This window comes from Bombus huntii, chromosome 3, assembly GCF_024542735.1.
Source record: "Bombus huntii isolate Logan2020A chromosome 3, iyBomHunt1.1, whole genome shotgun sequence".
NCBI lineage: Eukaryota > Metazoa > Arthropoda > Insecta > Hymenoptera > Apidae > Bombus > Bombus huntii.
Window position 1 is genome coordinate 6,839,776 of NC_066240.1, and position 15,533 is coordinate 6,855,308.

A 15,533-nucleotide genomic window follows, 5' to 3' on the forward strand; every position below is an offset into this window, starting at 1 on the left:
CTACCATTGCTACACACACGCGAAACGCAGACGTGGCAACGCAACGTTCGGATACGAGCGGTGGATGTGTAGATATATATACATGTACAGCTCATGATGGTATTCGAACATCTAGTGTTTGAGAGGGATGCTTGAAACTGCTATATATGGGATCGTTCGTAACTGGTGGTACAGGGTGATTCTATGTGAAAAAATAAGTCGAAAATATGGAATACAATTTGTTTCATATAACGCTTTGTTTCGAAGAAGATCGAATTTGAAAATTCATCAAGTTTACTTAAATTTGGCTAATTATGTAGTAATTAAGTATGTGTAAACAATCAGCAGGAGGTTATTATGCATGCGAAAATAAATGGAAAATATAAAATGAAATTTTTCCCTTTAACACCTCATTTTCAAGCAAATAAAGCTTGAATATGTTTATGTAAGAACTGATTTCATACACGCGCACCATATTTTCAATTTTATTTTTCTCGAAAACAAAGCATCTCATGAAAAGATTTTATTCTACGTTTTTAATACATCTTCATACGCAGTTTAGCTCCGATCGATTATTTACTCTTGTTCAGTCTGGAATTAGCTAAGTTTAAGTATACTTGTCAAATATTCAAACTCGATTTTCTCGGAAACGAGACGTCATATGAAAGAATTTTATTCTCTACCTTCGCCTTACTTCTTTCTCGTAGGATCACCCGGTACCCAATTTTACCACCAATCATGGATCACTCTGTATATTTTCAGTTTGTATAATTCAGTTTGTATAATAAGAAGAATAAGTAACCATTGGAGTCAATTCGATAAATAAGTTTAAAGGAAGTACTGATACGTAATTGATAATACGAGGAAAACTGAACGAGAAAATGATTATATTTGTAGCAAAAAAATAATCCAAGGACTATGTATGTTTCGTTCAGAGAATATTTATAGTATGAATGTACCACAAGTTGCTCATTATTTGTGTTTATGAATTCTACTGATGATTATTCATTATTAGTAACTATGACTTATAAGATACCTAGTATAAAAATACATCTCTTTAAAAAATCTTAAGATATTACCGCAATATAGACGTATACAACAATATTTAAATTCTGTATCAAAGTAATCCAGTATTTTCTAGTTACAATATCATTCAAGCATTTAAAATTTTAACTCGCGTGTTACATATTTTGAATAAGTTGAATGTACATTTTCAAAGTGCTTTTTCTTAATTATGCATTCGAATTTTCGAATTTAGTTTCGAGATCGCTTGTCTTACATTAATACAAATTCGAATTTTGTAATTCTTACTAGATGAATCTACAGATCCAGTGTTCAATTTGAAAGTCAAGTATGCATATAAATGCAGAAGCTTCTAATGTTCTACCTCTCAGGTTCAACGTCGTTAGTGCTATCTGATACGATAACACCTATTCGACGAACACGTGGGACACGATAAACTCCAGCTCCATGGAGAATGTTTATCGTGAACTCGAAAGAGTAGGCCTATCTTACTCAACGATTTCAAAAGCATCGTAAACTCTGAAGTAGATGGTATGATTTTTCCATTTGAATCGACATTCTTTCCAAACGAAAATGGCGTTTGTGACTAACAACGGATCATCGGATACATTTATTAAAATTTAGCCTGATAATAGTCCTACATACGTATACAACGATTGTAATTTTAATTTTAACCCGTAATTTTTCACGATCCACTTGAAGATTACATAAAGTGTATCTAATTGCTGTCGAGAGTTGATTGATAAGCAATTCAAAATTGATGTGATATAGATCCGCGAGCTGGGAAAAACTAGACAAAGATAGTAATTTTCACGTGATCTTCAACTGAATCGACTTTGAATTATTCATCCGACGTTTCTCAATGAGTGTAATCCTCTTAAAAGCATGTACTATGTAAGATCTCATATTGTACCTAATATTTGACTCTACCCACCCAAAATCAGCTCACGACCTACACTTTAGAAATGTGTCTGTATATAGATATATAGTATATAGACCTCTATATGTGTATATATATACATATAAAGGTCTGTGATGAAAAGGAAGGTAGCCACCTACTTAGTCGACCTACTTCTACGGGACTGATCCGAGTGAACTCAGCGGGTATCCGACGAACGAGCTGACGTCACAGCAGCCAACCATCCAGCCAGTAAGCCGTCGGCGTACCAGCTGATCTAATGTAACCACTCGATGGGAGAATGCCATGTGGAATTCTGCTGCGTGGACCACGTGTTATTATTGCATATCCTGCAGGAAGTACGATGACTTCACCAGCCGTTCATTCATACAGTTCCTTCTTCAAATTCCTAGAATCTGCAAGTTTCGCCGTATAGCGTGTTTGTCTTTAAAATTTGTTGGTTTTTATGTTTTCATATTTCCCAGAGAAATTAGATTGCTATTAATGATTCGAATAGTTCTTGTCAAGATTCTTCGAAATTTTAGCTTCAATTTCAGTGTACACTTTGGTTAAGTTTAAAATTTCCTCATCTATAATGTCTCTTGTATATACTATTATGTTTCTCTTTAAATTCCATTCCGATTATTTGATGGTAATTTTAGCAATTTCAATCATAATAATGTAAATCAACTAAAATAGTTCCCATCTGTAAAATCCATCAAATATTGCTAAATTATTCTTTTGTTACTTCGATTAATGAACAACGAAATAGGAATTTAAACGGATTGTTAAAAAATCAGCGCTAAAATATCGAATACAAATGCAAATACGCATAGCCGTTTCTCATTTAGCGAACCGATTCTTCAATTTCCACAAAATCAAATAAATCATTCGTATAATATGAAACACGTATGTCCTATATGTAAGTATATTATATACATATGGATATATTGTGGTGCTATTATCGGCACGCGTTGAACGAATGTTTCAGAGAGCAGGGCACAAGGTCACGGTCTTTCCCTGCTGACTCATCTCACATCCGCTATCCCGATCTTTTCCCTCTTTTCTCTTTCTCCCTATCGTCTCCGCCGCGCCTCCGTGTAATTTTACCAGATGTTTCCTAGCGGCAGACGCGCCACCCATTTCCCATCTCTCTTCTTCTTCTTTTCTCTTCACCACCAACATTACCGACCAGAGAAACATTCCCATCTCCTCTTCATTTCTAAACTATTCATTACATCCGTTCCTGTAATGGCACACCGTTTAGTTCAACTGTTAATCTTCCACAAATGCGTACCTCCTCTTCCTTCTCTGAGGTTTCGTGAATCTCGTATTTGGAATCAGATGCAACTATTGTTTGTTTTTGTTTGATCTTTTTTTTTCTTGCCATTATATTTTTTTTTTATTGGATTTTCGAAAGCTTATAGGAAGTTTGTTTCAGTTGTACAAGTATTTACAATATTTTCAACAGAGTTTCGCGTTTTTAGATTGCAATATTCGCGAAATTAAAGCGGACCCTCAAATAGTATCACTGGAATACTGGATGGTTATAATACTAATTTATGTTAGATTACTAAAATTTGGAGGACGTAGTTTTATTTCGTATTTCACGTTTCCCGTGATAGAGATTCGCAATAAAGTTAAATTAAATGAACGATTTCGAGATTAAGCAATCTAATCCTAAATTCCTATGATCCCCAATGGCTCAATACCAGAGTATTAAAATACGAAACAAAGATAATTTTTATTGTGAATAAATTATGCGGGAACTTCAGACGCAATAAAGTTTCAATAAATTGTCACAAAACTAAAGAGAAGAATCACTGAACACATTCGTTTCAAGTGTAGATTGCAGACTCTCGAAAAGCATTTGGTCGTAGCCAGCAAAGAGATAACCGAAAATCAAAGAGACGAAATGAAAGAGAGGACACTGACACGGACTTGGGTATATCACTTTCTATGTGCACCCCATATGACGTCCACGTTTCGTCGAGTTTTGTGGCGGCTCTAAATATTTGATTTACAAGCAGATAAGAGATAGAGAGAGACAGAAAGAGAGAGAGAGAGAGAGAGAGAGAGAGAGAGAGAAGAAAAGCAGAGAAATGAATGTGCAGACAGAAATATAAAAACGGCTGTTTGTCTGGATATAAGGGCTTTTAAGGAAATTGAAAGCGTCGTGCTGTTTGTTTCACAGAAACTACATAGCAGCCACGACTTATCGACAGTTAAATTCGCGGTCAATGAAGCGAGACAGCATTGTCGTTCTGTGGTTACAGTTTTCAAAGGCTCTAGACTGCACGCAATGTCGTCAGCGCTACATGAAATTATTCTTCGCGTATTCGTTTTTTCCCTTGTACAACCAGGCTTTTCAAATACTTTTTATCATCCAACGATATAGATTTCTACGTTTACCACGTATTTCAATGTCAATCTTTCGTATTATTCTTTTCGAATGTTTAGTTGGAAGAAAATCACTTTTCGATCCTTTTTCAGCAATAAACATGAAATCCAGTATTTAATATAAGTGGAGTTTGCAGATTTTTTCTTATGACTTTCCATTCATACAACAGGATTTTCCTACTATAATCTCATCTTATCTTATAGTATAAGTTTAATTTATAGTAATGTATTTAAAATAACATTAAGAAAGACGATATAAATACTTAATTCTTGTATTGATGAAGCTAAAAATTAGCAAAAGTTTCCCATAAGAAAAGAGTTAAAGAAGTCAGAATGAGTTTAGTGTTAACACTCACAAAAGCAAATAAATAGTCAATAAATATTAAGAACGTATGATTTTTGTTTGGCAGAAGCATTGGAACAATAGAGGAGGGCTCGGTGACCACGAGCGTGACGGTCGCCGAGGTCGCTGATTCGCAGGAGCAACAGCAACAGCAATCGAAAAGCAACGGCGCAGTATCTCGCCGTGTTGCTGGTCAGAACGTTGCGTTGAGCAACGGAAATAGTACCAGCAACGTCGGCCGCGTTACACCGCGAAGCCATATGGAGCAGGAGAAGCGTATGCGGCGAGAAATCGCCAACAGCAATGAACGACGTCGGATGCAAAGTATTAACGCCGGTTTCCAATCTCTAAGGACGTTGTTGCCACATCATGAGGGCGAGAAACTTTCTAAGGTAAGTCTTATATTCTTATCTTCTTTTCCCCTTACTTTTTTTTAACTTACAAAGAATTAGTGTGCGGAACCATCCTTGTACAAAGAACCATTGTTTTCACGCTTGAAATTCAACATATCAATTTTACGAGAAAGAAATTTGGCATGAGAAATAAAAACTCGAAACCTTCATCGAAATCAAGCTAGCTGTGATGTGTGAACAAAAAAAAAAAAAAAAAAAAAAAAAAAAAAGAAAAAAATAAAAAAGAAAGAAAAAAAAGTGAATATAGGATACTCTTGTAGGTTTTTCGAAAAATCGGTCGATGAAAGTTTTTTTGAGACAAGCGTATCATACTACATCATTAGTTTTAGACGCTTTGTCTTATCGAAAGCGACATTATTTACTTCCTCCAATAAGTTACCTGTGCTGGAGGAAGAATTTAATCCCCATAATTCATCTAGTCATCACACAGATTGACTCTTTGAATTCGTAGTGCTAGTTGAATGCGTGCGTTTGATATCTAAGGTTAGTTTCTTTTTAGGCCTAGTCATTTTTAAATAGATGATAGCGCTATATTGTTGAATGAATTCAAAGGGTTGATTTCTTCAATCAATCGTAGTCAGTACACGGTTAGTCATCACTTGCACGTATCAAAAGGAAAATGTTGTATTAGATTAGTGAAGATCATCAAGAAAAATTATGGTAAATTGCCTTAACGTTTTTTGATACGAAAATTTTATTCTAAAATTTTACTACACTGCCGATTAACACCAAAGTATAGTTTTATTTAGTTCTAGGATAAAATATGTATATTTACTGGTCTTCTTAATATTTGAAAAATGTTGGACATTTCGTGCGAGATTAAGTTTACAATATTTATAAAATTATTCGTTTCTTTCGTAAATTTAGACCTAATTATTTTCTACTGTTTAATATTAATATACATATTAAAATCAGAAAAAAAATAAAAATAGATTTATCATATTTTTTCTTGTGGTCCTCATCTACATATTCATCATTTTCTTTCATTTCTTCATAATTAATTTTAAAGTAACATTTGATTATATCGAATTAAATAATCCGATTGAAATAGTGCAAAATGTGCAATGCGTACAAAAAATTATTCTTATGCCGCACCTTTTGCACGTGCTCCAGACTGGCGGTAGCCACAATGTCGCATGAGTGGTGTACGGTTGTTCAATAGTACCACTCTGCAACACTTCATTCATCCGACCTACTCTTTCATTCATTGCTCTGTGAATATTGCGTTCTTGAGATGTAAAATTTTGTCAATCTTTTCGGCACTTTCAATATCATTATTTACTGCACTCAATCAGATTAAATATATCACACTATGAATTAAAACCTACCCTCTAAACCGAGCAGCAAATTCATAGTACAATTTAATTAAACACAGTTGAATTCGCATGAAACGTATACTATCAATTAAAAGTTGACTTCGAAAATTAGTAACAAATTGAGAATAAATGTCGTTTTCATAGTGTTCTATATTTATTGTTATGAAAAATTCATATATTTTTTTAGATCACGAAAATGAAGAAGATATAAAAGAGAATATATGTGATTATAATTTAACTGAATAATAACAACTCTTATTTAAGAAATTCTCAAAATCTTTATTTTCAGTCTGCTATATAATAATTTTCCAGCTATAAAATATGAAAAGAAAAATACATAATAAAATATAATTTGTAATACATTTTCAAATAATTACGATCTCGTTAGAAGCCGTTAATTCTCCGAATAAAATATATTACAATGATAATATTTCGCCGCCGTGCTGATGCTACGTGGTTCTTAATAGGATGTTTCTACTAAGGTTAACACGTGGAACGGAAACGGTAACCTGTTTCGCTTTGGTAAAGTGAATTCACCAATGAAGCTGAATCGTTCTCTCGCGCGAACGTAGAGGAAGGAATATTACGCAACGAATGGTGTGTGGCTTCGGGGCAAGCGGCAAGCTTTTACGAATTGTCGCCTCGGCGTTGTTCGACTAATTTTAGCATGTGAAAGTCGTCGTCCGATCCCACGCCGTTAAACTAGATTCTGTCCGGCTTTCGTGTGTATGTATGCCTAGTCATGTCGGTGGCTTTAATCGTTCGTCTCGTCAATAGTCCAACACAGTGTGACACTGACCGCTTTAGTTTGCCCTTATACGGTTGCTTCTCTATGACGTTGCGAATATCAGCTGACGCCTGTTATCGTTTAATTGGAGATACGCGTTGACCAATGCTCCTAGCTATCCCTTCATTGTATGTGTAGTTGGTATTTGATTAGGGATATTGAAATCTTGGGATGTGGTAGAGATAAATATTAACTTTTTATAGTACTATTATGGATTTTGTTGAAAAGTTGGAATATGTTTTGAGGGGAATGTTCAATTGTGTATTAAATCTTCTATTGACACACTTTTTGCTACGAATTATAAATTTTAAAGTTAGTTAGCTAAAATACTTTTTACTTTAATCTTTAATGTTTACACTTTACGCTTTATCTTGAATGTTAAAGTCTCTTTGATATCTAATATCTTAACGAGCTTAACGAAACGATTCTCATAAACAGTCGTGAATAATCTGTCCACGAAATCTGCAATTGCGTAAATTTTACGTTTATCTATAAGCAATTTACCTACTCGTTGGTAGGTTACGTGATACATGGACGATATCTGAATGCGACGTGTGTAATACGTATACACGGATATCCACGTATTTACGTGCAAAATCAGCTGTTAATTCACAGCAGTGGCTACGAGTCACGCGGATATCACGAGGTTCTAATTGATAGTACTGACGTTCGTAAAGAATTCTTTTGTTTAAAAAGTTACAATTACAAATTAAAAATGAGTATTATAGAAAAATCATGTCTCAAAAGAAGAGACATAATGTCTTTTATAACAAGACGTAAATAATCTTCAAATAAAGTACTCTTCAAATATTCTTTACAACAACAAAACGCAAACAAAATAAGAATATCTAAATTTATGATCAAATTAATTTTACTATTCTACTAAATAGAAGCCAAGATTGCCATATAGATAGAAAAACAGCAGTTTCCCGCTACTTTTCACGTAGGCTATGTACCTACATACAACTTCTTGGTGTCTGTGTGTAAGCGCGTACTTTCGCAATACGATATTTCGCGAACCAGTCCTCGGGCCACATGGTTCAATTCCCACGCATTTCTCTTAAGGAGATCGCCCTGTTCCTTTTGTTCTTTTACTCTTTCCTTTCTTTTTCGCCGCTTGCTCTTCCCCCCCCCCCCCCCTCTCCATGCTTCACCCTTTTTATCTTTTTCCTTGTATTTGGCCTCGCTTGCCTCCATCTTTTCTTTATTCTTCTTTCTCTTGCTCTATACGACGAAGGCCAAGCTTGGTCGACGAAATTTGCTGGAACCCTGGCCCACTAAAAACTACATTATACACTGCTGTTCATAAATATATGACGCTTTGATCAATTTTTATTAATAGTACATGCATTGATAATACGAATTTTACTAAACTATATAAATTAATGATAAACTAATGCTCAAAACCAATAATTACTACGTTGTGGAATCAATAGATATGATATGATATTTAAGTTATTTATGTAGAACGCTTATCAGCGTTGTATGAAAATTAAATGTACGATTCGTTGAAGTGTTCACCGGCTTTAAATATTAAAACATACTATGACGAGTCATGATAATGTTTGTCTATCAATTTGGAAGAATCTTCTCTATCTTAGTTACAGTTTGCCAATTTTAAATGAGATGAGGATAACGAACCTCTTTAACAAAAAAGATCTCTGTAACATTTTATTCTATAATGTATTAATTTTTAAAAATAAATTTTATCGTGTCAGAATATTTTGTAAAAGCTTTAACGAAGATTAATATTTTGGTGGATTTATTTAGAATTTTATAAATAATTAATTGGAATATATTATAGAAATAAATGGAGTTATTGGTAGTGTATATATACTTGGTGATTTAACTCCCTTTCGCTACATAGCGAATATTGACGAGACCAATGTCCAAATACGAACCCATCTCTTTTTTGCCGATGTGGAACTTTTTGCTCGTTACACGCGACAGCGACCATAGGATACAATACTCTGGAGAACTTACTTCTTGTTAACCATTAAATCCATGATTTTTTAAAATTAAGATTACAGCAAATCACATTTCTGCTTTTTATGGGAAAATCACGTTAAAATTCTGTTATACTACCAAGCAATCACCAGTTCTTTGGAAATAAAAGAAAGGAACAGGCGATGACATAGGCGTAATCGCGTAGTCTCGAGAAGTGTCGCGTCTTTTGTAACGGCAGCAGCACAGCGGCACTTTGGAAAAGAAGAAGTAAAAATGAAGGAGCGCAAATGAGCACAGACGCCTCGACCCATTTTCATTTAGCACTCGCCAGACGAAAATAAAAATAAACCGCTCTCCTCTCTCTGTTCGTGAGCCTTTTAACGAAACTTGCATCGTGCCTCCCGCGGTTATGTGTGTTGTGCGTGCGTGGGTCGGGGTTGTTTCGCACGCATAATCGTGCTTTTGTACCGCACGAGATCGATCTCGCATGTAATACAGCCCTCGAACGTATTTGCATTGAAACTGCCTGATTAATACTGGTAACCATCGGCTCTTGGTCGTCACGCTTCATTTTTTACGCCTGTTGATAAATTTTCCCTCGCGAGGAAATACAAGAATTTTCTGATCTTTTGACAGTAGAATCAAAATGGTAAAAATAATCTTATTTATAGAGAACCTTTATATAGAGAATAATTATTTATTTTATTATAATAGATTTATTACTATTATGATAAGCGAAAAGCATGGAAACAGAAATGAGAAGCAAAATTTTACATCAACGAAGTTCCTTCTCCAATGTTTTCCCTTGTACGTTGTTTCCGTGGTTCTTTCTCTGCATCTGGATCGTACGTGAGCGCGTTCCAGCTTGGTAGGAAAGAACGGCGGGAACCCAGACGTCACGTGTTTCTCCTTCTCCAGCTTGTTTCGTGGCAATGGTAGTACTACCGCTGCACACAGAGTCCAATAAGTTGCTTTGCGTCGTTGCCTGCGTCGCGTATCCTAACCTTTTTTCGCCACTCATTTTTCGCGCCGCACTTTTCCTTATCCATTCTATATACACCGCAGATGTTAACACTTTTCAGCACCTAAAGGCGCGTACCCACTGACGAACAATTTTTTATATTCTTTCAATTTCTTAATTCTTATTCATTATACATATCGTATTCGATAAAATATATCGTTTTTCAGTTGATAAATTAACAAGATTTAATAAGAAAATTGTAGATATTAGAAATATTAGAAATAAGTATTATAACTAGTACTATACGTACTTTGGATATTCAGGTATTTGGATATATAGTGTTTAATTTTATAAATTATTTAATTTTAAATGTATTAAAAATAATATTAAGACGAAAAAACACGGCGAATACAAATTAGAATGAAAGATATTCTAAAATTATATGCAATATTTAATCAAAATTCTTGTGAGTTACCTGTAACTCAACGATACCAATTGAGGAATATTATTTGCAAATATATTCGTGAAACATAGTGGTACTTTGAGTGAATATAAAATGCTTGCGAACTTCTTGGAAACATCGTTCACGAACTGTTCGCTGGTGAGTACACGCCTTAAGGAAGATTGTATACACATGAGCGTACGCTACATATTTTTCGACTTCGTTGGCCGGTTTTGCAACAGCGATTCATTCGGTTCGCGAGTCATCCTTTCGTTGAAAATCTATCCTCCGTGTCGAATGATACGCTTCGTTTCATACTACATAGGGTGTTTCGGAAATATAAGAAGAAAAAAGAGAAATGAAAATGTATTATTAAAAGCGGATTCACATTATAGAAGTGGACTTTGGTATATGAAGACTTCTTTATAATTTTTAGAGATTTTTCTTTTTTCTTTCTTTTTAGGCTTGTTTTCAGTAATTTGTTTTTGGTATTGAATTTATTGTTATTTAAGCAATTTAATATTTTCGTGAATATAATTTACAACATAATTGAAATCGATCTGATTCATTAAATATTATAATTTGATACTTTATATCACGATGTTTCATCGTACAACGTAATAAAATTTTTAATTTATTTAATACAAAATTTATTCATGTTATTTAAATTCATACATTTTATATAACATATATAACAAAATATTTCATGTATAGAAACATCCAACTTATTTCTTTGATTTAAAAAAAAAAAACAAAAAAATGAAAATTTACACATTCATGATTTTGACATAAAAAAAAGATATGATATAATATCCCATAGCTTGAAATTCAATAAAATTTTATATTAGTTCAAGTATCGAAGAAAAAAGATGGAAGCAATTATTTTCATTGTCGGAACAAACTTGCTGTACCAACTGAATGATGGTGTAGCTGGTTCAGTCGAACGCCAGCTAAAACGTATGGGCCCAGGAGCATCTGGGTCATTTTACTCTTCTCTCCGCAATTCCCCTTTCCATCGGTTCGGACCCTGTTCGTCCCTTTGTCTCGAGCTTCCCTACGGTCCCTCTTTCTGGTTAAGCCGACCGACAAAGGTCTTGCCATCAGTATATACTATATACCTGTGGCAGCCGATACAGTCGTTGCTTTCTACAAGGTGTCCCAAGCGAACAGAAGAGAAAGTTTCACAGGATTTTCGACTCACAATCAGACCACGATACCGGCAGCATGAATTATTTTGTTTCGTCTTACGTTGAATTTCGTGTCCCAGTTTCTAATATATATATTTTATTGACTTCTCGGTTTCGTAGACCAGGAAAGGGACTTGGCTTACATATTTCTAACTCTTTCGTTAACATACTTTATTTAGAACACCTATCATATCCAAAGATCCACACCCATTCACACTCCCATCCCAAACACAGATATCTCATCTTATCTGTAATACTAAGCTTAAACATACACATATTCCCAATTCTTAATAATATTACGCAAAATATGGAACTTGTAACAAAGAAATCGAAGTGGAAAAAATAAGCATTTGTATATAAGTTACTAACGATTTTACTATAAATTTTAATTAAAACATTAGACTTGCATATAAACAATTCAGTTAGCTTAATATCAATCTTTTTATAACAATCTATCGAGATTCTGTAGTTTCGTAAGTTGAAAAGCTTATACATAAATCGCTTTTATAGTTGTTATTTCCTTGAAGCTGAAATCTTTCCATAAGATAACATCGTAATGAATAAAGCAACTTTGTAAAGGTTGATTAAACGTGTGAATCGCAGGAACAGCTGAGCGGTTGAAATTCGAATCGTTTCGCCGTAGTAAGTAGGTTATTCAATCACTCGACTATTTTACTACGTCGAAACAATTTCCAGAAATATTATATGTATTCTTCTATTTGTTGGAACAACGAAGAAAAATCAAATTTCTTGTTCAATTCGTATCTTAACTCTTGACCTCGAATCTCCTCCTCTGTATAACCACTTAACACTCACCAGTTGACAAGTTTAATTTCAACATTATTAGCGCTTCTATTACAATTTCGTTTTTTCTCTTCACGTTTCAAAGTCCAAAAGAGAAGAGGAAAAACAAAACAACGAAAAAGATATTCCGCGTATTTCTAAGAAGAAAATTAAAAATATCGTCGTGACTTAAATATTAATTAATCATTATATAGTAATGTTCATTGTACATAGATATGTACATGCTTTTGCGAGCCACTGTATAGATATAACAGACAACATGTGGTTGCAGCGATTGATATGGGGAAGTGACGTGTCGAACAGAGAGCAGTAACGGTATAATTAAGTCATCCGTAGAAATAAATTAGCACCGTGATTGCATTATTATCGCGTCTCTCAAGTATCCCCCCGGCCTTGTAGTTTAGAAGCGTGTCGTTGGTACAAATATGCATGCGCTTCGTCACCTAGGAATGCAGAAGGAAACTCGAAGCCGCAGTCTCGTATAACGGCTTGTGGTATAACTTCACCAACCGGCACTAAAATACGCAGTATGCTTCCTTTGCGATATATTTATTCGTGGATACAACAAAACGTAAAAATATAATAATCTAACGAGGAAAAGTCGCCTGGTTATAAGATGTTGTCGTTACGTTATCCGTGTTGTGAATACTCTAGAATTCCATATAATGCGACAAAATTATTTATAGAAATTTTATATAGATTATTGCTTTAAACATGTAAGATAAACAGATAAGAATAGAACTCGTAATTGATTTACTACGCTTGTCTTCTATGCTTCGTTGTAAACTTGATACAAACGTATACGTCTTTGAATTGATCCTGAATCGAAAATCATATTAAAGTATTTAGTATATCGACAAAAGCGTGAAATGCAAATCCTTATACTTAAGTTCTACTTTTTTTTGTAGCTAATTCATATACATTTATATTTATATTTAAATATACGTTTATATTTGTATAAACATCCAATGCAATCTATTCGCGAAACACATAATAATTTGAGAAATTTCATAGAATTTACTAACAATGTTACATCATTTGACCTCGAAATTAAGTCGCTGTTCATTTAGATTTAGATTTAGTATTAGATTTGCATTGTTCTACCTGTTTGCACGACTGACGTCGATTAAATTATTCGTACGATTCATGACCAGCGCAAGAAACTACGTTCATGATTAATTCTCTCGCAGACCTCGTGTAAATCACGTTTACGCGCGTTGCGCGCACAGAAATCGGTCTCTTTGCTTTGTCACGTAATAGCGTGAAAAATAGATCGTTCTAGTTATTAAAAGCGTGCGTGGAGTTGCATTGTGCAGCGAACATACGATAAAAACGTGTGAAACTTATGTAGAGGGTGCTCAGTAGAAGTGTCTGATGTTAATTACGGGTCAGGTGTAACAAAGGATCATTTTGTATAGAAAATGCAGGTATATCCATTGGGTTCTAAAATGGAATTACGATATATTATAAAATTTGTGGTAATCGTTATTAGCTAATAATAATATTTTAAATTAGTTAACAATATTTTACAAATTATTAACGTTAATAAATCGTCTCATACAGCAATAATAAGCTTGGTAATAAAGTATATGAAATTTTGAAATTTTATATATGTCATTAACGTAACAATAGAACAATATAGGGCAGGTTTTTGACTCGGTTTTTTCCTACTTCGTTAGCTCCTCGTATCGAAAGAAAGTGGATGCAGGTCTTTGTCTCGATGACCTGTCCCCAGACACACCTTAGAGTTAGGAGTCACCGTGCGTATTTATAGAACGTGACTAGCGATTGTAGTGCTATTTGTCGGTAATAAGTTACCCTAATGACGCTATTGTGCGTAACGACTGTTGCACCTGTATTTTCGCAGCTTCGTGCACGGGAGAATTTTCATCGACTTTCTCCTCTACGCGATTTACGCGAAACGAGTACCTCAATGGATTTCTTGCAAAATTCCAACTTTGCATAAATAATCTTGAGAATCGCATAAATCTTCTGTTAAATTTTACTGCGGAAACTTTTACTAAGGAAAATATCCTTCGATGTTTTGGAAATGATATCTAAATTTTCAAAATAAAGTTTTTTCTTTTCACATTTACATTTTAATAGCGCGACTTTTTAATGTTTAAAATTCTCGCATGCTTTGTTTCCCGTTAACATTCTTCTATATATTTCCTTGGGAATGAAATGTTACGATCGTTTGCGGAGAAGAATCCTGCGACAAAACAGACAATGATTCTCGTCGGACTTCATTAATTACTTTTAATATGTCCCGTGATTTAATCGTGCCGCCGCGCTCTGTCGTTCCTGTGCAGCTCACTCGTAAAAGTCGCGGATGTCAGAGATACGGTGGTTGCAATTAATGGATAATGCCATTTCATTCTACTTCGTAGTTTTTTTATTCATTCTCCTTTTCCTACTACCCCCTCCACGTTTCTCATCTTTTCCTTGTTCCTTGTGTTAACTCGAATACCATTTTCATAACATATAACTAGACTGCGAATTTGTATGCGCTTATAGGGAATTTCAAGATGAAAAATTGTATAGAATGCACATGATATACAACAACTTATGGTATTTCTCATAATATTTAGTAGACAAGATAATTTTCTACCTAGATTCTAGTTTTTTATTTATATTCATAAATAATAATACAAATCTGCATACGTATCTGCAGTCTACTTACAATATTGTATCTCAACAAATAATTTTCATTACCATATCTCCTATATTCTGTATCTTTTATGTTGCTATATTCTAAAAATTCTACGAACTTATTTGCGTCTTTGCTTACGTTACGAAGAAGCTGTGTTCCAGTAACTATTTACAAATTCATCTCTCGATTTTCCCTATAAGCGAAACCATGATTAGCCGAAAATCATTTTGAGTTGGACATAGCGAAACAACCACGATAAGGATAGTAGTAACAACACAGGATGACGAAGGCCACAAATCATTACACGATGTCGGAACGTTCAACTGCAAGTCGTCTCGGGACGCATTTTCTTCCTGTCTCGAGCCCGCAAAGTTATACTC

The 15,533-nt window shown here is 34.3% G+C and overlaps 1 protein-coding gene across 4 annotated transcripts in view; it reads left to right on the forward strand.

Annotated features, from left to right (window-relative positions):
• LOC126863397 (helix-loop-helix protein 11) overlaps nucleotides 1-15,533 on the forward strand; it is a 161,157-nt gene that overhangs the window by 15,384 nt on the left and 130,240 nt on the right. For 3 of the 4 annotated variants that reach the window (XR_007688839.1, XR_007688838.1, XM_050613512.1), the window contains exon 2: nucleotides 4,711-5,035. Coding sequence is in view for 2 of the 4 variants with exons in the window: in XM_050613512.1 (XP_050469469.1) it covers nucleotides 4,711-5,035 (325 nt within the window). In the remaining 2 variants the exon portion in view is untranslated. The remainder of the gene's footprint in view (nucleotides 1-4,710; nucleotides 5,036-15,533) is intronic. The other variant, XM_050613514.1, reaches the window with a different exon arrangement.